At 47.4% G+C, this 23,741-nt stretch overlaps 1 protein-coding gene across 1 annotated transcript; it reads right to left on the bottom strand.

Moving 5' to 3' along the window:
• Window positions 1–301: 301 nt before the first annotated feature.
• On the bottom strand, window positions 302–19,735 carry LOC116972501 (epigen-like). Its single transcript, XM_033020283.1, has 6 exons — window positions 19,626–19,735; window positions 14,240–14,350; window positions 7,993–8,122; window positions 5,159–5,317; window positions 1,796–2,426; window positions 302–1,520 (listed from the first exon to the last, which is right to left on the bottom strand). Exons 1-5 carry the CDS (start codon window positions 19,657–19,659, stop codon window positions 2,372–2,374), a joined length of 489 nt encoding a protein of 162 aa, XP_032876174.1. The 5' UTR covers window positions 19,660–19,735; the 3' UTR covers window positions 302–1,520; window positions 1,796–2,371.
• Between the last annotated feature and the right edge of the window lie 4,006 nt (window positions 19,736–23,741).

The following is a 23,741-nucleotide window of genomic DNA, read 5'->3' on the forward strand; positions in this document are numbered from 1 at the left end:
TGGAGGTTTGCTCCTCCGTTCTGCTGGTCATAATAATTAAGAATTAACCCCCCATCGGTCTCACGCACATGGAATTGGTTCTTTTATATACACGGTTTAAAGATCCATCAGGTTTACCGCTTAATTTCCAATTCATCTCACCCCCAATCCAAAAGAAAATCACTCCACAGTTAATTTTTAAAGAAAACGTGCCTTAAGGGGACTGCAAATGAGTTAATAATGTTTGCTACATACACTTCAGTAGTATATAAGTCTGTATATTTAATTCAAACATCAACATAAAATGGATTTGACACAAATGTTCACTGTCACCATTTTAATATGGTAGTAAAAACAGACGAGAAACATGTAGAGAGTTTATAATAATGTCGACATAGGTTAGTGAACGACTGTCTTCCGTTTGAGTGATGTAAACCAACCTGTGCCCTGACAGGGATTACACCAGGCACTTATCTATTCCATCCTACCATTGACTTATTATTTGAGGAAATTCACACCATGCCACACATTACCATTGCGGGTCGACCTAATTTCAGTGTTTAGTTACAACAGGCAGATTACTTAAACAATCTTAAATATTGTCAGATAATTTATTAACCTGGGGGCTGTAAGTGGAAACAAATGGAAAATATATTTAGAACATAAAACCCCGAAAAATAATTGCTTTACCCAAAGAGTGACAAATGTTTGGAATAATAGAAGAGTCCAAATGAAATCATGATAGTTGTAGACTCACGAGTCACTAAGGTAAACGCACGGGCGACTACGTTCTTACAACGTGTTTAAATGTTTCAATTTTTAACTTCAAGAGTACATTTTACTCGTGGAAAACTTTAAACATGTTTGAATTTTTTCAAGAGTTAGCAAGTTTCACGGGCACCTGCCGTTAGCGCCACGAGTCACTAAGTTGCGTCCATGAAATCCGACGTTCTCGCTACGTTAATTGTACGTGATTACCACAAGTTAAATTTGTTTTAAACTCGGGGTACCTCGTGGGTCAGCTCGCACAGTGTGACAGGGGTTTAAATGTGTTAGTTGATCCAGCAATACAAGGCCCTTGTTCCTTAACTTTGATCGATTCATTTAAATCTGGTTCATGCATTAGGAAAACATTTTTTTACTTTGTGTTAACAAATAAATACTGACAATGCATACTTGTTTTTCAGCTTATAATGCACAGTTTTAAAGCTAATCCAGACAATTGCAATCTCAGGATGTATACAGCACCAAAAGAGGCCACTTGGCCCATCAAGTCCATACTAGCTCCGTGTAAGAGCACTCCAGTCATTCCCACCCACGCACCCACTCCCCCACCCTACAGCCTGCTTGTTCTTCCCTTCACATGCTTATTACTCTGTGCCCTCTGGTCCTAGACTCTCCCACTAGCGGAAACATCCTCTCCACATCCACTCCATCCAAGCCTTTCACTAGTCTGTAAGTTTCAACGAGGTCCCTCCTTCATCCTTCAAGACTCCAGCGGATACAAGCCCAGTGCTGTCAAATGCTCATCATATGTTAACCTAAACATCACCCTCTGGCTAAAGAAATTCTTCCTCGTCTCTTCATGGCCTAATTCTGTTCCTATCACTTATAACCTTATGACCTAAAAGTATATCCTTTTATTCTGAGGCTCTACCCTCTGGTCCTAGACTCTCCCACCAGCGGAAACATCCTCTCCACATCTACTCTATCCTGGCCTTTCACTATGCGGTAAGTTTCAATGATGTGTCCCCTCATCCTTCAAGACTCCAGCGAGTACAGACCCTGTGCCGTCAAATGCTCATCATATGTTAACCCAATCATCACCGGGATCATTCTCGTAAACCTCCTCTGGTCCTAGACTCTCCCACTAGTGGAAACATCCTCTCCACATCAACTCTATCCAGGCCTTTCAGTATTCAGTGAGTTTCAATGAAAACTTCCCTCAATATGCACCAAAGTGGATGATATCCAACATCATGCTCCACCCACCACGCCCTTGGCCATTCTCTCAGCTTGTGTATCCCTCCTCGAAGCCTCTTCACCTACTCCTGCCTCCTCACAATGCCACCGAGCACTGCAAGACTTGTACAGATGATACTTGGTCCTGTCATCCATATCGTTGATGCAGGTCATGAACACTTGAGTCCATCAACTTGGGTCCACATTGAGTCGGCATGGAATGGAGCATTGAACGGACTTTTCCCAGTTAGCTTGTAAGACTTTGCCGGAGTGGATTAACAAAGGCCGGGAGAGGTGCCTGAAGTGTGATTCATTCTTGGGTTGTTTAGCGTAATGTACAATTGCAGAATTCCTCATGGTTCTGGGCTGCTGGTTTCCGTCGGTGGGTCAGCTGATCAGACCAGAGGACCAGGGTCATCCACCAGAGTCGTCAAACATTTGCCTGCCTCGGACACGCACCGTACCTCATCTTACGTTTCTGGGCCCTAGGGACAAACACAATCGCTGTTAGGATATTTCACAAATCTATCTTGCATGAATAGAGAGGCCGTTTTGGCCCATCTCCCCATACTACCAACAATGAATCACGCATTTCACTGCCTATTTTTGGTGTTGCCGCATGGATGCAGGGAATGGCGGGATATGGATCAAATCAAGAGTGTTTGATTGTCGTATGTCCCGAACGGGACAATGAAATTCTTGCTTGTTGCAGCACAACAGAATATGTGAATATGTAAACATCGTACATAACGATGAAAGAGAAAACTGTCAATAACAAATATAGTGCAACAATAATATAGTCTTTTTAGAGTTCAGAGCTCAGAGCTTATTTGTTGTTGTGTTTAATAACCTGATGCCTGTAGGGAAGAAGCTGTTCCTGAACCTGGACGTTACAGTTTTCAGGCTCCTGTACCTTCTTCCTGATGGCAGCGGTGAAATAAGTGTGTGGCCAGGATGATGTGGGTCTTTGGGTTCAAAAAGGAACTGCAGATGCTGGAATATCGAAGGTACACAAAATTGCTGGGGAAACTCAGCGGGTGCAGCAGCATCTATGGAGCGAAGGAAATAGGCGACGTTTCGGGCCGAAACCCTGGGTCTTTGATGATTTTGGCTTTTTGAGGCATCGACTCTGGTAAATCCCTTCGATGGTGGGGAGGTCAAAGTCGGTGATGGACTGGGCAGTGGTTACAACCTTTTGTAATCTATTCCGCTCCTGGACGTTCAAGTTGCCGAACCAGGCCACGATGCAACGAGTCAGTATGCTCTCTACTGTGCACCTGTAGAAGTTTTGGAGAATCCTCTTTGACATGCCGAATCTCCATAATCTTCTCAGGAAGTAGAGTCACTGATGTGCCTTCTTTATAATTGCATCGGTGTGCTGGGTCCAGGAAAGATCTTCGGAAATATGCACACCCAAGAATTTGATGTTTTTGACCCTCTCCATTGATGTGAACAGGATTGTGAATCACGGGCAGGCAGAGGAGATTAGTTTAACTTGGCATCATGTTTGGCATGGACATTGTGGGCTGAGGGCCTGTTCCTGTGCTGTACTGTTCTACAGAGTCATACAGTACAGAAACAGGCCCTTCAGCCCAAAGCTGACCAAGAAGCCCCATCTATACTAGTCCCACCTTCCCACATTTGGCCCATATCCTTCCAAACATTTCCTAACCATGTACCTGTCCAAGTGTCTTTTAAGTGCGATGATAATACTTGCTTGAACTACCTCCTCTGGCAGCTCATTCCATATACCCACCACCCTTTGTGTGAAAAAGGTTGCTCCTCAGGTTTCTATTAAACCATTTCCCTCTCAGCTTAATCTATGACATCTGGTCCTTAATTCTCCTACTCTGGGTAAAAAACTATGCCTGCACCTTATCTATTCCCCTCATGATGTTATACACCTCTATAAGATCACCGATCCTTCTGCTCAACCTCTCCTTATAGCTCAGGCCCTCGTATCCTGGCAATATCCTCGTAAATTTTCTCTATAACCTTTCCAGCTCAACAACATCTTTCCTATATCATGGTGCCCAAAACTGAACTCCAATACTCCAAATCCGACCTCAACAATGTCATGTACAACTGTGACATAACAACCTTACTTATGTACATAACATCACAACTATTATATGGCATTGGTTTATTACTGTAACATCTACTGACATACAGTGAAAACTTTTGTTTGTGTGCTATCCAGTCAAATCGTACTCTAGATGGACACAGAGTGTTTGGAGTAACTCGGTGGGTCAGGCAGCATCTGTGGAGAACATGAACACAGAGTGCTGGAGTAACTCAGCGGGTCAGTCAGCATCTCTGGTGAACATGGACACAGAGTGCTGGAGTAACTCAGTGGGTCAGTCAGCATCTCTGGTGAACATGGACACAGAGTGCTGGAGTAACTCAGCGGGTCAGTCAGCATCTCTGGTGAACATGGACACAGAGTGCTGGAGTAACTCAGTGGTCAGGCATACCAATAAAAAGCAACAAGACATACAAAATACATTTTAACATAAACATCTACCACAGTGACTCCTCCCCATTCCTCACTGTGATGGAAGGCGAAAAAATAAAGTTCAATCTCTTCCCTTCTTTGTTCTCCCGCGGTCGGGGGCCTCGAGCCTTCCGTCGACGGGACGATCTTGGCTCCCGTAGCCGGTGGTCAGGCACTCTGCGTCAGGGCGATCAATCTCCTACATCGTGGTGATCGACCCCGGCTCGGGGCTGGTCGAAACCTTATGTGACTTTGGAGCTTCCTGACATCAGTCTCTACCCGAGACTGATGTCAGGAAGAGACATCATCTCCTTGATGGTGAAATCCACAGGCCGCAGTTGGCACGTCGATCCCAGACAAGGGATCACAGGCTTCGTTGGTAAGTCCACGTCCCCGCGGTGGGGCTCAAAGTCAGTCCCGAGCAAGGCCACCAGCTCCAAGATGTTAGGCCGCAGAGCGACCGGAGATACGATCCGGAAAACAATCGCATCTCCGGCAAGGAAAGAGATTGAAAACAAGTTTCTCCCGACCCCCTCCCCCACACATAAAACAAACCTGAGAACATTAACACTAACTTTTTAAAACACACTGAAAATAACAAAAAAGACGAAAAGACAGTGTTGGCGAGGCTGCCATCGCTGACAGCACCACCCAATGAGGCTGTTCCAAGCTCAAGCTGAAGTTGTATCTCTATCCTGAGTGTTAGTCCATTGCTGATCTTACCTCCACCGCAAGCAGTAAAACAGCAAGACGGCGAGCCCACTGAGCGACAGTCCGATCCCAATCCCCACCGCAATGTACAGGTAGCGTTCCGACTTCTCCAGTGTGCGTGTTGACAATGGTGCATATTGACACCGTGACCCCGAGTATCCCGGATGACAGCTGCAGAGAAAAACCCGTCAAACATTACCCCACGCAATCTCTACAAAGCTTGCTCCCTCTAAATACACCTGTTCAGATTATTTTGCAGGTAAGGCTTCAGCTGCACGTTTAGGCTCAATATTGACACGTGTACCGAGGTCCAGTGAAAAACTTTGTTTTGCATGCTAGCGTAGAACATAGAACAGTGCAGCACAGAAACAGACCCATGAGATGGTGAAGAAGCCGTTTGATGCTTATCTTCATTGAGAAGGGAATTGACTACGAAAGCATTCAAGAGAGAGTTAGATTTAACTCTTAGGGCGAACGGAATCAAAGGATATGGGGAGAAAGCAGGAACGTGGTACTGATTTTGGATGATCAGCCATGATCATATTGAATTGTGATGCTGGCTCGAAGGGCCGAATGGCCTACTCCTGCACCTATTTTCTATGTTTCTAAAAACTGGGACATCATAATGCAGCTGTACAAGTCTTTGGTGAAACCACACAACATCTTAGCACCACTGGATTGGGCAACATCTCTGGCCAACATGGATAGGTGACATTTCAGATCGAGACTTCTTCAGAATAAAGGCTCTAATAGTTCAGGTATATTATTGTACAGGTACAGTGAAAAGCTTTGTTTTGCATGCTGTCCAATCAGACATGATAACACTATACATAAATACAATCACGACAAACTCCAGTACAATAGGTAGAGCAAAGGGGAAGATACAGAGTGCAGAATATAGTTCTCAGCATTGTAGCGCATCAGTTCCAGAGACAAAGTCCAATGTCCGCAATGGGGTAGAGGTGAATCGGACAGCTTATGGAAGGGCCGTTCAGAAGCCGGATAACAGAGGGGAAGTAGCTGTTCCTGAGTCTGGTGGTGCGCGCTTTCAAGCTTCTGTACCTTCTGCCGGATGGAAATTTTTGATTATGTATTGTATTATCTGATCTGATTGAATAGTGTGCAAAACTGTACCTCGGTACATGTGATGATAATACGTATTAGTATCTGAAGAAAGTTTGGAATGGCACTCAGTAAAATCCTTGAGGAACTCAGCGGGTCAGGCAGCATCAATGGAGGAAAGGTTTTCCTGCTGCGTGACCTGATGAGTTCCTCCAGCACTTTGGTTTTGTTCATGTTTATAAGTCATAGGAGCTGGATTAGGCCGTTCGGCCCATCGTCTACTCTGCCATTCAATCATGGCTGATCTATCTCTCCCTCTCAACCCCATTCTCCTGCCTTCTCCCCATAACCTTTGACAGCCGTACTAATCAAGAATCCGCCATCTCCGCTTTTAAAATACCCATTGACGGCTCCACAGCCGTCTGTGGCAATGAATTCCACAGATTCACCACCCTCTAGCTAAAGAAATTCCTCCTCTTCTCCTTTCTAAAGGTACATCCTTTTATTCCGAGGAAGTTCCAGGTTTCCAGCATCTGCAGTTACTTGTGTCTCAATAAAATCCTCTTCAGAACACAACATGGATTCTAGCCTTTGACGATTATATAAGTTCTGGAGGAATGGTTGTTTTTAAAAACAACGACTTCATTTATGTGGCAACTTTAATGCCATGCAAGGTATTCCCGAGCGTCTTTTACGCTGATGTTATCAACCAAAACATAAAACATAGCCACGCTGGGATTAATGAGATGGACCGATTGTGTAGAAACAAAGAACTGCAGATGCTGGTTTAAACAAAAGGACACAATGCTGGAGTAACTCAGCAGGTCAAGCACCATCTCTGGAGAACATGAACATGAATAGGTGATGTTTCAGGTCAGGACCCTTTCTCAGACTGATGATCAGACTGAATAATCAGTCTGAAGAAGGGTCTCGACCCGAAATATCACCTCTCCAGAGATGCTGCCTGAACTGCTGTGTTCCTCGAGGATGTTATTTAGTCTGGTTCCAAATGCTCTCCAGATACTAATACTTTGGGTTTAGATTTATTACTGTCATGTGTACCTGAATGCACATAGTCTTTGACCCAGCGTGGGGGAATCAAGAACCAAAGGACATAGGTTTAAGGTGAGGGGGGAAAGATTTAATAGGAACCTGAGGGGAAAGTTTTTCACACAGAGGGTGGTGGGTGTGTGGAACATTACTAAAGGAGGTAGTTGAGGCAGGGATTATAACAACAGTTAAAATATATTTGTACAGGTACATGGATAGGAAAGGTTTATAAGGATGTGGGCCAAATGCAGGCAGGTGGGACTGGTGTAGATGGGACTTGTTGGTCGGCGTGGACAAGTTGGGCCGAAGGGCATGTTTCCACACTGTATCGCTCTATGATAGCGCTCACTGATAGCTTTTCACTGTGCCTTAGTACATGTGAGAATAAACTGAACTAAACTAAACTAACTGTGAGCACCAAAGAATTATCAACTCTCTCTCTGTCGCTATCTATCTATCTATCTATCTATCTATCTATCTATCTATCTATCTATCTATCTATCTATCTATCTATCTATCTATCTATCTATCTATCTATCTATCTATCTATCTATCTATCTACCTACCTACCTACCTACCTACCTACCTACCTACCTACCTACCTACCTATCTATCTATCTATCTATCTATCTATCTATCTATCTATCTATCTATCTATCTATCTATCTATCTCTCACTCTCCCATTCCCTCCCTCGCTCCCTCTCCCGAGCATAACAGAGGCCACATAACTTACATGCAGATACGATATTTGATGACCAGTTCGGAGTCTTCGTGATATTGACAAATGCCGTTCATACAATAATCTTGGTCACTTTGAAGACAGGACGCTTTCGACCTCAGCGCCATGAGGCGACCGGAACTTCCTGCCAAACAGAGAAACTTCAGCTTCGGGCAACAGGGATAATTCTGCAGACACAACCTTGACACAAACACCACTTTAAGAGAAAGATCTGATGTTTCTCCAGATCTGAGATAGAGTTTGAGTTTAGTTTATTGTCACGTGTACCGAGGTACAGTGAAAAACTTTTTGTTGCATGCTATCCAGTCAGCGGAAAGACAATACATGATTACAATCAAGCCGTCCACAGTGTACAGATACAGGATAAAGAGTCAATAGACAATAGACAATAGGTGCAGGAGGAGGCCATTCGCCCCTTTGAGCCAGCACCGCCATTCACTGAGATCATGGCTGATCATCCACAATCAGAACCCCGTTCCTGCCTTCTCCCCATATCCCTTGACTCCGCTATCTTCAAGGCCCTGTCCCACTATGGCGACCTTATTGGCGAGTTTAGGAGAGTCTGTGCTCGCCACAAGCTCGCAGCATGGTCGACACGTGGTCTCTGGTAAGTCTCCTTCAAGGTGGAGAGGAGTTCCCACATGGTGATTACTACTCGCGGCCTCAGTTTGGTCAACAAGCTGAAAAATTTTCTGCGAGTAAAAATTGGTCGGCAGGGAGAAAATCGATACTTTTGAACTCATAGTGCAATGGTAGTTGGGTCGCCATGTCGGTGTAGGTAGTCGAGGTAGCCGTAGGTAATCTCCTTTGCTGACCGGGCATTTTAATTGGCTCATTGGGGAAAAAAACATATGCACGAGTTTTCAGAACCAAGGAAAACCGACCGGTAATGTTAAATGCCCGCTAAACTTCACAGCTGTGTATCACTTGGCTTATTAAAGGTTGTCTGGCTTCTTAAAAGTGTCCCCGCTCCTTCTCCGCCCATCTCCCCTCTTCACCCCCCTTCAACCCCCCCCCCCCCCCGCTCTTTTAAAGGACTTACCGTACACTGTGCCAGCCGTCTTTAACCTTCCTGATCATCACAGGTATCACCTTGACTTTGCACCATGTGAATTTCAGACAGCGCTCCCCCGTTTTCCCTGGACCCTGCCTTTGCCATGTATTTGTGTGTGTTGAGCGCTGACGGTCGATCCAGCTCGCTGTTTTTCAGGCGAGTGTGAAGTTCGCAAACAGTTTGCTGAAAAGTCGCATATGTGGGAAAGGCCCTTCAAGAGCTCTATCTAACTCTTTCTTGAAAGCATCCAAAGAATCGGCCTCCACTGCCTTAGAGGCAGAGAACTCCACAGATTCACAACTCTCTGTGTGAAATTTATTTTCCTCATCTCCGTTCTAAATGGCCCCTTATTCGTAAACTGTGGCCCCTGGTTCTGGACTCCTCCCAACATCAGGAACTGCCTCCAGCGTGTCCAATCCCTTAATAATCTTATATGTTTCATCCTTCTAAATTCCAGTGTAAACAAGCCCAGTCGCTCCATTCTTTCAACATATGACAGTCCGGGAATTAACCTAGTGAACCTACGCTGCACTCCCTCAATAGCAAGAATGTCCTTCCTCAAATTTGGAGACCAAAACTGCACACAATACTCCAGATGTGGTCTCACTCGGGCCCTGTACAACTGCATTATGGAGCTGGATGACACAGAAACAGGCCCTTCAGCCCACCTAGTTCACATCTCCCAAGTTGGCTCCTGACCATGTCTGTACGGAGTTTGCATGTTTTCCCTGTGAACAAGTGGGTTTCCTCCGGGTGCTCTGGTTTCCTCCCACACTCCAAAGACGTGCAGGTTTGTAGGTTAATTGGCTTCTGTAAATTGTAAATTGTCCCTCGTTTATAGAATAGTATAGAATAATAATAATAATAATAATGGATGGGATTTATGTAGCGCCTTTCTAATACTCAAGGCGCTTTACATCGCATTATTCATTCACTCCTCAGTCACACTCGGTGGTGGTAAGCTACTTCTGTAGCCACAGCTGCCCTGGGGCAGACTGACGGAAGCGTGGCTGCCAATCTGCGCCTACGGCCCCTCCGACCACCACCAATCACTCACACCCGTTCACACACATTCACACACAGGCAAAGGTGGGTAATAGTGAAAGGCTTGTGTAGAGTGGATGTGGAGAGGATGTTTCCACTAGTGGGAGAGTCTAGGACTAGAGGCCATAGCCTCAGAATTAAAGGACGTTCTGTTTGGAAGGAGATGAGGTGAAATTTCTTTAGTCAGAGGGAGGTGTATCTGTAGAATTATTTTCCTTAGACGGCTGTGGAGGCGAAGTCAGTGGATATGTTTAAGGTAGAGATAGATAGATTTTTGATTAGTACGGGTGTCAGAGGATATGGGAAGAAGGCAGAAGAATGGGGTAAGGAGTTAGAGATAGATCAGCCATGATTGAATGGCGGAGTAGACTGGATGGGCCAAATGGCTTAATTCTGCTCCTATCACTTATGATCTTATGATAGCGCTAGTGTACGGGGTGATCACTGGTCGGCGCGGACTCGGTGGGCCGATGGTCCTGTTTCCACACTGTATCTCTAAAGTCTGCATATTTTGCTACAAGTGCTGGTCCCTTTTACTCTGGTGTTCCTGTGGTTTCAGGGAGGTGATGCACTGAAGCAACCTCACCACTGGCCAGCTGATACTGACAGCTGCGGCTGCAAATACACTGCTAGGGGATTCCTGGGGATACACTGCTAGGGGATTCATGAGACGTGTTACAGCAGCAACCTGCCACACGTATGAGGCGGCTCTCTAACCCATCACACATTCCAACCACGACTGGGCTCAGACCCAAGGCAAACATCTCACTGTGTGTCAGATGCACAGAACAGCTGCAACGGTGAAGATGTCTGTGTAGATGGTCAACAATGAACAGGCTGGAAGAGCTGCCCTTTATTGTATCTCTCCATTGGTCAGCTCCTTGGTCTACGAGATGTTCTGTCTCTGTCTCTGTCTGCACCCCACTTGCCAAAGTGACGTTGGATGGATCAGTCGAGGCAATTCTTTCTTGTCACCTCAAAGTAAACCCTCGCGCTTGGTGGCACAAGGAGGATGTGGCTCGCTGCAGGCAGTTCCACCACGGCCACTCCGCTGGACTCCCCACCAAACACGGAGCCCGGTCCATCACCGGCTCTCACCTCCCCACCATCGCAGGGATTTACCAAAGTTACTGCCTCAAAAAGGCAGCCAGCATCAGAGACCCACACCACCCTGGCCACACACTCAGGTCACCTCTGCTATCGAGAGGAAGGTACAGGAGCCCGAAAACTGTAACATCCAGGTTCAGGAACAGCTTCTTCCCTATTGTCATCAGGCTATTGCCACGACAACCTCAAATAAGCTCTGAACTAGACTATTATTATTATTGCACTATTATTGTTTGTCGTGTGTGTGTATGTATGTGTGCGTGTATATATATATATATGAAATCTATATATATATACTGGTATGTGTATTTGTGAGTATGTGTGTATTTGTGAGTATGTGTGTATTCTCTCTTGTTCATTATATTGTTTACAGTGTACCATGTTTACATATTCTGTTGTGCTGCAGCAAGTAAGACTTTTATTTCTCTGTCTGGGACATATGACAATAAAACACTCTTGACTCCTGAGGTGGGCTCCACACCGCAGGAGGCAGCGGCAGCTGTTGGAATGAAGGAGGCCTTTGGGCCAGGGTACATCAGGGAGCCTCACTGAACCCAGGCCCACAGGTCTCAGCAGCAACAGAGTCCAAATGCTGGAGTTGCCTCTCAGGCAAAGGGAAATGTTTGAGGTTTGTGGACAATTATCCCCAGGCCCCACCTCACCATTGCTTGATCAATCACCTTCCCTCCACCAGAAGGTCAGAACAGCGTGGAAACAGGCCCTTTAGCCTGTCAAGTCCACGCCAACCAGTGATCACCCCGTACACCAGCACTAACTTACACACTAGGGACAGTTTACAATTTACTGAAGCAAATTAACCTACAAACATGCATGTTTTCGGAGTGTGGGAGCACACCGGAGCACCCAGAGAAAACCCACGTGGTCACAGGGAGAAGGTGTAGACTTTGTACAGACAGCACCCGTAGTCAGGATGGAACCTGGGACTCTGGCACTGTGAGGCAGCAACTACCACTGCGTTACTGTGCAACCCCTGTAGACTCCCGGAACTGTGGATGTTAGACTCATAGTTACAGAGCCGTACAGGACAGAAACAGACCCTTCGGCCCACCTTGCCCTTGCCGACCATGTCGACATATTGGGCTAGTCCCATTTGCCTGCATTTGACCCAATCCCTCTAAACCCTTCCAAATCGTAGGGCCATACAGCAGAGAAATGGGCCTTTCAGCTCAACTCATACATGCGAATGAAGATCTAAGTTAGTCCCACGCCCGCATTTGGCCTAAAGCCCTCTAAACCTTTCCTATCCATGTACCTGTCCAAGTGACTTTTAAATGTTGTAATAGCCACTGCCTCAACTATCTCCTCCAGTAACGTTCCTGATACCCACTACCCTGTCCAAATTCTATAATTTTATATGCTTCTATAGCTTCCTATAGGAAGTGTAGGAAGGAACTGCAGATGCTAGTTTACACCAAAGATAGACAAACAATGCTGGAGTTACTAAACGGGACAGGCAGCATCCCTGGAGAGAAGGAATGGGTGACGTTTCGGGTCGAGACCCTTCTTCAGATAGGAGCTGATTCCCGATACAGACTACCCTCTGAGTGAACAAGTTGCCCCTGAGTTCCCATGTATCTCTCCCCTCTCACCTGAAGTCTATTCTCTCTAATTTTGGAATCCTCTAACCTGGAAAAACGACTTTTAGCATTCGCTTTATCTGTGCTCGTCATGAACTTAGTTTAGTTTAGAGTTACAGCGTGGAAACAGGCCCCTTTGCCCGAGTCTACACCAACCAGCGATTGCCTGTGCACACTAGTTCTATGCCAACCCACTTTCACATCCACTCCCTACCCGCTAGGGATAATTTACAGAAGCCAATTAACCAACAAGCCTGCACGTCATTGGGATGTGGGAGGAAACCGGAGCACCCGGAGAAAACCCACGCGGTCACTGGGAGAACATACAAACTCTGTACGGACAGCACCCGTAGTCAGGATGGAAGCCAGGTCTCTGGCGCTGTGCGGCAGCAACTCTACCGCTGCACCACCCTAGCGCCCTCAACCTCGGATATTCCAGGGAAAACAATCCAGGTTTTTCCAACCTCTCCCTGTAGGTAATATCCTCTAATCCAGGCAGCATTCTGGTAAACCTGCCCTACCCTGCACACTGACATAAGGGGAGAAGAGGGAGTGACCGGGGTGAGACTGGTCCTTGATTGATTATGCTGCCGGCCTTGCCGAGGCAGCGTGAAGTCAATGGCAGATTAAGTTTGACTTGATTGTATTTACGTATGGTATATCTGTCCCGATTGGACAGCATGCAAAACCAAGCTGCTCACTGTACCTCGGTCCACGTGACAATATTATGAACCCAAACACAAGATCTGCACACAGTGTGGTCTCCAAGTGTAGTCTCACCAGTGACTTGTACAGCTGCATCATGATGTCCCAGCCTTTGTGCTCAATACCCTTCCCAATGAAGGCAAGAGTGCCGAACGGCTTCTTCACCATCTCAAGGGTGTGTTTCTGTGCTGTACCCTTCTATGGTTCCATGTTAGCATGTAAAAAAAAGCTTTTCAAAGTAGCCCCGTACATGTGACAATAATAAACCTGGGCATCAACTCAGCCCATTGAAGGTCATTGGTGCTGGGTGCCAGAGATCCCCCTGTACTGAGGCCTGAGTTTAGCCCCCACTGAGGGCTGCCTCCTCCAGCCCCCCCTCACCGGACCTCGGCCACTGACGGAACGTTTAGTTTAGACTTTGGACTTTAGAAATACAGCACGGGAACAGGCCCTTCAGCCCACCGAGTCTCCCACATTCCAAAGACATAGAAGTTTATAGGTTATTTGGCTTCTGTAAATTGTAAAGTGTCCCTAGTGTGTAGGATAGTATTAGTGTACGGGGTGATTGCTGGTCGGTGTGGACTCAGTGGGCCTAAGGGCATGTTTCCCTCATTGTATCTCTAAAGTATAAAGTCTAATGTCAGGATTGAACCCGGGTCTCTGGCGCTGTAAGGCAGCGGTTCTACCCGCTGCGTCGCTGTGTTGAATGTCGGTGTGGTCTTCTAGTTCTTACCGTGGTGCGTCTCCTGGACCCTGGACTGGTTGTGCGGGGCGATGACTGTCGGTCGGGTCACCGGGCCAGGGGTCAGAGTGGGGTCACTCACAGCCGCAGCCAGAGCAAGAACTGTGGAGGAAAGAGAAGGCCGTGGTTAGTGGCAGAAGGTACCGGCGCTGAGATAACACTGCCAGGCACCATGACTTTACCTGGTAACACAAAGCTTCACTGTACTGCTCAAAGCATTTCAATATTCTGCACATTGGCCTTCATCAGTCAATGAACTATAGAAGAAAACATTTTGTGTCCATCTTCGGTATAAAACAAAACGCCACCCATTCCTTCTCTCCAGAAATGCAGCCTGTCCCACTGAGTTACTCCAGTATTTTGTGTCTATCTTCGGTGTAAACCAGCATCTGCAATTCCCTCCTACACATATAGCGAATGGAAGTTGGGAGGTTTTGTTCCAGTTGTATAACACATTGGTAAATTTAGCATGAAACAAAGAAAATAGGTGCTTGAGGAAGCCATTCGGTCCTTCGAGCCAGCACCGTCATTCATTGTGATCATGGCTGATCAGCCCCAATCAATAACTCGTGCCTGCCTTCTCCCCATATCCCTTGACTCCACTAGCCCCTAGAGCTCTATCTAACTCTCTTAAATCCATCCAGTGATTTGGCCTCCACTGCCCTCTGTGGCAGGGAATTCCACAAATTCACAACTCTCTGGGTGAAAACGATTTTTCGCACCTCAGTCTTAAATGGCCTCCCCTTTATTCTAAGATTGTGGCCCCTGGTTCTGGACTCACCCAACATTGGGAACATTTTTCTTGCATCTAGCTTGTCCAGTCCTTTTATAATTTTATATGTTTCTATAAGATCCCCCCTCATCATTCTAAACTCGTGTATACAAGCCCAGTCCTTTCAATCTTTCCTCATATGACAGTCCCGCCATCCCAGGGATCAATCTCGTGAACCTACGCTGCATGGCCTCAATCACAAGGATGTCCTTCCTCAAATTAGGAGACCAAAACTGTGCGCAATACTCCAGATAAAGAATTCAATTCAAGTCAATTCAGAATTCAATTCAATGTGGTTCCTTACAATCGCCCTATACAACTGCAGAAGAACCTCTCTACTCCTATACTGAAACCCTCTTGTAATGAAGGCCAACATTCCATTAGCTTTCTTCACTGCCTGCTGTACCTGCATGCCAACGTTCAATGACACCCAGGTCTCGCTATACCTCCCCTTTAGAAGATCGGAAGACAGACACAAAATGCTGAAGTAACTCAGGCAGGTCAGGCAGCCTCTGGAATACGTGACATTTCGTGTCGAGACACTTCATCAGACAAACGTCACCCTATTCCTTCTCTCTGCTGCTGAGACGCTGCCTGACCCGCTGAGTTACTACAGCACTCTGTGTCAATGTTCTCCTGAGACGCTGCCTGACCCGCTGAGTTACTACAGCACTCTGTGTCAATGTTCTCCTGAGACGCTGCCTGACCCGCTGAGTTACTCCAGCACTCTGTGTCCATGTTCTCCAGAGATGCTGCCTGACCCGCTGAGTTACTCCAGCATGTTGTGTCCATGTTCTCCAGAGATGCTGCCTGAGCCGCTGAGTTACTCCAGCACTCTGTGTCTATCTTCAGTGTAAACCAGCATCTGCAGTTCTTTCTTACACATCTTTCACATTTAGAGTATTGTGTTCAGTTTTGGTCACCCTCTTATAAGAAGGATGTTGTCAAGCGGGAAAGAGAGCAGGGAAGATTTACGAGGATGTTGCCAGGACTACAGGGACTCAGCCACAGGGAGAGGTTGAGTAGGCTTGGACTCTATTCCTTGGAGCGCAGGAGGATGAGGGGTGATCTTATAGAGGTGTACAAAATCATGAGCGGAATAGATCGGATAAATGCACACAGTCTTTTGCCCATAGCTGGGGAATCGAGAACCAGAAGACTTCGCTTTAAGGTGAGATGGGAGGGGGAGAGGGTGGTGGGTGCATGAAACGAGCTGCTGGAGGAGGTCGTTGAGGCAGGGACTATATACTGTATAACAAACATTTAAACAGGTACATGGATAGGATACATTTAGATGGATCTGGGCCAAACGTGGGCGGGTGGGACTGGTGTAGATGGGGTATATTGGCCAGTGTGGGCAAGTTGGGCCGAAGGGCCTGTTTCCACGCTGTATCACTCTATGACTACAGGCACAAAGGGTGGGAGAAATTTAGAAGTCAACAGAGGAGGACCAAGAAATTGATAAAGGTAAAAGAAATAAATGATTTGAAACAGAGCGCCAAGCAGTAGAAACCCTTCGGCCCACAATATCAGTGCTAAACGTGATGCCAAGACCTACTCTTATCTGCCTGCACATGATCCATATCCCTCTATTCCCTGCATATCCACATGCTTGTCCAATACCTCACACTGTAGGACTCTAGGACTCTATTCCTTGGAGTACAGGAGTTACGCAAAATCATGAGGGATAGAACGGGAAAATGTCCAGAGTAGAGGAATCATTAACCAGAGGACATAGGTGAGGGGAGAAAGATTTCATAGTTTAGTTGTTTAGTTTAGAGATATAGCATAGAAACAGGCCCTTCGGCCCACCGGGTCCACGCCGACCAGCGATCCCCGCACATTAACACTATCCTACACCGACTAGCAACAATTTTTACATTTACCAAGCTACATATCTGTACGTCTTTGGAGTGTGGGAGGAAACCGAAGATCTCTGAGAAAATCCACGCAGGTCACGGGGAGAATGTACAAACTCCGTACAGACTGAACCCGTAGTCGAGATTGAACCTGGGTTTCCGGCGCTACATTCGCTGTAAGGCAGCAACTCTACCACTGCGCCACCATGCCGCCCAACCTGAGGGGTAACTTTTTTTACACAAAAGGGTGTTGGGTATATGGAATGAGCTGCTGGAGGAGGTAGTTGAGGCAGGTACTATCACAGCGTTTAAGAAACGTTCAGACGGATACAAGGATATGGTAGGTTTAGAGGGATATGGGCCAAACACGGGCAGGTTTGACTAGTGTAGTTGGGGCATGTTGGTTGATGTGGGCAAGTTGGGCCGAAGGGCCTGTTTCCACACTGTGTGACACGATGACTCTAATGTTCTCGATCGTGGAGAGTCTCTTTAATCCCAGCTTTAGAATTTTTAGGCGGAGCGGTTTACTACTGAAAACTCCCATTTCTTTAGCCCTGGCAGGGTAGCGAAAAGTCCAGTACGACTGACTGAAAATTTAAAAAGAAGATGCTGGAAAACTAAAATAAAAACAGAATATGACAGTCAGCAGGTCAGGCAGCATCTGTGGAAAGAGAAACCGTTGGTAGACACAAAAACTCAGCGGGTCGAACAGCATCTCTGGAGGAAAGAAATGGGTGACGTTTCAGGTCGAGAACCTTCTTCAGGCTGAGGGTGAGGGGAGAGGGAAACTAGAGGTATGACAAGCTACGGAACAAATCAGAGCCGGCATTTTCTGATTTTGTTGTAACTTCCCTGTAAGTGAGTTTCCAGGTAGACGGAATGATGAAAGAGGCAGTCGACACACTGGCCTTCTTAGTGTGAAGAAGTGTCCTGACCCGACACGTCACCTATCCATGTTGAGTCTAAAGAAGGGTCCTGAGACACAACGTGACAACAGGCCCGAAGGCCCAACTTGCCCACACTGACCAACATGTCCCAGCTACACTCGTCCCACCTGCCCACATTTGGCCCGTATCCCTCTAAACCGGTCCTAACCATCTACACGTACAAATGTTTTTTAAATGTTGTTATACTACCTGCCTCAACTACCTGCTCTGACAGCTCGTTCCATACACCCACCACCATTTGTGTAAAAAATGTTCCTATGAAACCTTACCCCAATCTCCATTTATGGGGAAAGTGTGGAGAGAGTGTCCAGCTTTAAGTTTCTGGGCACTCACATTTCAGAGGACCTCACATGGTCCACCAACACCGCTGCGCTGGTCAAGAAGGCACAGCAACGACTGTTCTTCCTGAGGACATTAAAAAAGACTGGTCTGCCCCAACAGCTGCTGACGTTCTACCACTGCACCACAGAGAGCATCTCGGTGTGGTATCTCAGCTGCACGGAGGCGGAGAGGAGAGCTCTTCAGCGCGTCGTCCACAGAGCGCAGAGGATCATTGGGACAGAGCTACCAGCCTTGGAGGGCATCTACCACACACGGTGCCTCAGGAAGGCCGTCAGCATCCATAAAGACTCATCACACCCCTGTAACGGACTGTTCGAACTACTTCCCTCCGGCAGACGTTACAAGGCCTTCTACGCCCGAACCTCCAGACTCAGAAACAGCTTAATTCCAAGAGCTATAGCGGCTCTGAACCTGCCCTGCTGAGTGCCCCCCACCCCCCCTGGACTGTCTCCCTCGGATGGTCACGACACACAGCTTATTTATTTATTTTACTTTTCTTTTTCATCGGTTGGAGCTGCATACTAAATCTCATTGCACTGACGTGCAATGACAATAAAAGATATTATTATTATTATTATTACCCCCCTCACCTTAAACCTATGTCTTTTGGTTCTCGATTCCCCCACTCTGGGTAAAAGACTCTGTGCATCTACCCAATCTATTCCTCTCATGATTTTATACACCTCAATAAGATCACCTCTCATCCTCCTGCACTCCATGGAATAGAGTCCCAGCCTACTCAACCTCTCCCTATAGCTCAGGCCCTAGAGTCCTGGCAACATTCTAGTAAATCATCTGTGCACTCTTTCCAGCTTGACAACATCTTTCCTATAACATGGTGTCCTAAACTGAACACAATACTCTAAATTTGAACTCCCCCTCCCATTCCCACACTGACCTTTCTGTCCTGGGTCTCCTCCATTGTCAGAGTGAGGCCAAACGCAAATTGGAGGAACAGCATCTCATATTTCACTTGGGCAGCTTACAGCCCAATTGTATGATAATTGATTTCTCTAATTTCATGTAACCTTTGCATTCCCTCTCTCTCCCTGTCCCTCCCCCACCCTAGTTGTCCTGCTAGTTTCACTGTTCGAATCCCTTTGTTATCACCTCTTTCACAGCCAACAATGGACCATTGTGGGCTCCTTGACCATTGGTGCCGGCTCTGATTTGGTCTCTGTACCTTTTCATACCTCTAGTTTCACTCTCCCCGACCCTCAGTCTGAAGAAGGGTCTCGACCCGAAACATCACCCATTCCTTTCCTCCAGAGATGCTGCCTTACTCCAGAGATGCTGAGTTACTCCAACATTTTGTGTCTATCTTCACTCTAAATTCAGAGTAATTGAGTACTCTAACTAGTCCAAAGCTGCGCATTCCCTCCCTGGAGCAGGTAATCAGAGGTACATTCCACAAGGAGTGACACAGCGGAGTTGAAAGCTTCAGGGAAAGGGCTTACCGCTGAATATGTAGACACTTGCCACCGATTCCATTCTCTGATTGTCTCTGCACCTCTCGAGCTGCTGCTGGCTGCTGTTTGCCTCTGTTGTGTTGGGACAGGCTGTCAGAGCAGTATTCCTCAAGCAGTATTTAAACCCGCTTGAGGAAGTGAGTCACAGACAGGTACATCAGGGAGTGCTGGAGCTCAGCCCACATTCTCAGCTCTAAGGAGGTCCTGAGCAGGTCTGGTCTCGGCGGCCCCAAGAGAGATCCGACCAGCCCCGGGGCAGCTCCTGTCAGCTCTTCAATGCACGGATAGAAACATAGACATAGAAACATGGAAAATAGGTGCAGGAGTAAGTAATTCGGCCCTTCGAGCCTGCACCGCCATTCAATATGATCATGGCTGATCATCCAACTCAGTATCCTGTACCTGCCTTCTCTCCATACCCCCTGATCCCTTTAGCCACAAGGGCCACATCTAACTCCCTCTTAAATATAGCCAATGAACTGGCCTCAACTACCTTCTGTGGCAGAGAATTCCAGAGATTCACCACTCTCTGTGTGAAAAATGTTTTCCTCATCTCGGTCCTAAAAGATTTCCCCCTTATCCTTTAACTGTGACCCCTTGTTCTGGACTTCCCCAACATCGGGAACAATCTTCCTGCATCTAGCCTGTCCAACCCCTTAAGAATTTTGTAAGTTTCTATAAGATCCCCCCTCAAGCTTCTAAATTCTAGCGAGTACAAGCCGAGTACGATGTACGAGCAATCCTAACCTGCCTTCCACCAGAACCCACGGCAACTCCCAAAGCCAGGCCAACCCGCACCAGGACTGTGGGCGGCACGGTGGCGCAGCGGTAGAGTTGCTGTGTGAAAGAGACCCAGGTTCAATCCTCACTACGGGTCCTGTATGTGTGGAGTTTGTACATTCTCCCTGTGACTGTGTGGGTTTTCTCCGGGTGGTCCGGCTTCCTCCCACACTCCAAAGACGTGCAGGTTTATAAGTTAATTGGCTTTTCTAAATTGTAATTTGTTCCTAGTGTGTAGGATAGTGCTCATGTAAGGGGTGATCGCGGGTCGGCGCAGACTCGGTGGGCCGAAGGACCTGTTTCTACGACGTTTCTCTAAAGTCAAAAGGAAACTGGTTCAACAAAGATTTGGAAAAAATTGAACTGCAGATGGGGTTTTTTTTCAAAAAAAGACTGAATATGCTGGAGTAACTCTGCGGGTCAGGCAGCATCTCCGGCAAACATGGATTGGTGACGTTTTTGGTGGGGACCGTTCTTCAGATTATAAAGCAGTATCATAACTTCCAAAGACAATTATTCTATCAAAATACGTTAAATAGAAATTACTGACTCAAAATATCACCTCCAATATCACCTATATTCTCCAGAGATGCTCTCTGACCCGCTGAGTACTGTCTTTTTTCAGCATTGTTCAAGGTATTTCTTGTCGATAATCACCTGTGCTCCGACATGCGCTATTCTCATGCCCAGGGATCTAGTGATCCATCGCCTCCGAACAATACATCCAACTAAAGGGCCTGTCCCACCAGCATGCGATAGCATGCGTCTAGCGCGACCAAACGTGGTCGCTTGAGGCGTACAGCCGCGCGGGGCCGGTCCCAATTCGAACCATGGAGGCGTGTGTAGTTGTGCTGGGCTGGTCCCGACATCATACTCACCAATCAGCTGGGCAGGAGGCGGGCAGACTGAATTTGGACGGCGCACGGCGTCGGGCGGTGACGTCATCACGCAACGGCAGGCCGGGCGGTGACATCATCGCGCAACGCCACGTGCTAGGCGTACGCCGTCAAGACGCTGCGTACGGTCAAGACGCTGCGTACGACGTCAAGACGCTGTGTACGGCCTCGAAGCGGCTGCGTACGGCCTCAATACGGTTACGGGCCGACAGGCCGTTGTCGCGTGGGATTTTCGGACAGTGCGGGATTTTCAGGGCCGGATGTCGGAGCCGGAGCAGTGCAGGATGTCGGGACCAGCCCCGCACAACTCCATACGCCTCCGCCGATCGAAGTGAGATCGGCCCCGTGAGGCCGTACGCCTCAAGCGACCACGTTTGGTCGCACTAGACCCATGCTATCGCATGCTGGTGGGACAGGCCCTTTAGCCACTGCAGTTTAGTTGTTTACTTTAGAGAACCAGTGTGGAAACAACCCACCAAGTCTTTGCCGACCAATGATCACTAGCACTAACCTATCCACTAGAGACATTTACAATTTACAGAAGCCAATTAACCTACAAACCCACACGTCTTTGGGATGTGTGTGGAAACCCGGAGAAAACCCACGCAGTCACAGGGAGAACGCACAAACTCCACACAGACAGCACCCGTCGTCAGGATTGAACTGGGTCTCTGGCGTTGTGAGGCAGCATCTCTACCGCTGCACCACCGTGTCGCCCGTACTGTCCAGTCTCACAATGCAAGAATCACACAGCAAGGAAACAGGCCCTTCGGCGTAACCCACCCACGGTGTCCATCCAGGCTAGTCCCATTTGCACGCATTTGACCCATATTCCTCTAATCCATGTACCTGTCCAAATGTCTTTTCAATTTTGTTACTGCACCTGACTCCACTACCTCCCCTGACAGTTTGTTCTGTGCACCCACCACCCTCTGTGAAAAAGTTGACACCCCGGGCTCATATTAAATCTCCCCCCCCCCCCCCCCCCCCCCACCTCTCACCTTAAACCTGTGTCCCCTGGTTATTGATTACCCTACCCTGGGTAAAAGACTATGCATTTACCCTATATATTCCCCTCTATATTCCTGTTATATATCCAACATTTCATAGAGTGATAGTGTGGAAACAGGCCCTTCGGCCCAACCTGCCCACACCTACAAACATGCCCCATCCACACTAGTCCAACCTACCACATTTGACCTATATCCCTCTAAACCTGTCCTGTCCAAATGTCTCTTAAATGTTGCAATAGTCCCTGCCTCAACTACCTCCTCTGGCAGCTCATCCCATACACCCACCACCCTTTGTGTAAAAAAGATGCCCCTCAGGTTCCTATTAAATCTTTCCCTCCTCACCTATGCCCTCTGGTTCTTGATTCCCCTACTCTGGGCTCCAGTATCTGCAATATTCCATCCCATTTCCTGAATGCCCTGAGTAGTGATGGCTAGTCCATCAATTATCTCCTTCCCACACCGTACACCTATGGTGTAACTTACAGGGAAGTAGTGCATGTCTGACATACCACATTGCCCTGGGCCCTACCTTCACTGCGAACGTCCTACCCTGGTGTGATAACCCAAAATACAACATCACGCACATATGAATTAAACTCCATGACGTGGACTCCTTTCACAGACGGTGGTGGGTGCATGGAACGAGCTGCCAGAGGAGTTCGTTGACGAAGGTTCTATTGCAACGTTTAAGAAACATGTGGACAGGTTTCGAGGGATATGGGCCAAATGCGAGCAGGTGGGACTAGTGCAGATGGGACATGTTGGCTGATATGGGCAAGTTGGGCCGAAGGGCCCGTTTCCACGCTGTATAATTCTATGAGACGTTGAATATATAATACAGGAACATTCAATTCTCTAATTTGAGGTAACGTCTAACATCCCCCCCCCCTCCCCTTTCTCTCCCAGAGCCCCCCCCTTCTTCCATTGTCTTGCCCACAGTTAAACATCATGGGGAGTTATCCAACATAGCAGCCATGCTGATACTCCAGGAGATCTGTTCTCTCCCTTGGAACTTTCACACTTCATTTACCCGTGGAATCTCTTGGGATCTTCCTCCATCTTGCCCGCCAGATCCCCCTCCTGCCCTCCTGATTGGCTTGGTTCCATCTGCCCGTACCACAGTATGTCTCCTTCCTTTCCCCGATCACATCCTCATTATCACAAGGGCGGCACGGTGGCGCAGCGGTAGAGTTGCTGCCTCACAGCAGCAGAGATACCGACAACGGGCGCTGTCAGTATGGAGATTGTACGTTCTCCCAGTGACTGCGTGGGTTTTCTCCGAGATCTTCAGTTTCCTCCCACATTCCAAAAGCCGTACAGGTTAGTAGGCTGATTGGCTTCTGTAGATTGTCGCTGGTCTGCTGGTCGGCGTGGACTCGGTGGTCCGAAGGGCCAGTTTCAATGCTGTATCTCTA

Source organism: Amblyraja radiata, chromosome 1 (assembly GCF_010909765.2).
Source record: "Amblyraja radiata isolate CabotCenter1 chromosome 1, sAmbRad1.1.pri, whole genome shotgun sequence".
Lineage (NCBI taxonomy): Eukaryota > Metazoa > Chordata > Chondrichthyes > Rajiformes > Rajidae > Amblyraja > Amblyraja radiata.

Excerpts from the sequence above, each read along its gene's own strand:
- LOC116972501 (XM_033020283.1), bottom strand. The coding sequence starts at position 19,659 with ATGGAATCGGTGGCAAGTGTCTACATATTCAGCG. Across the intron at positions 14,351-19,625 it reads AAGTGTCTACATATTCAGCG|TTCTTGCTCTGGCTGCGGCT; the intron begins GTAAGCCCTTTC and ends TTTCCTCCACAG. Across the intron at positions 8,123-14,239 it reads GGTCCAGGAGACGCACCACG|GAAGTTCCGGTCGCCTCATG; the intron begins GTAAGAACTAGA and ends TCTGTTTGGCAG.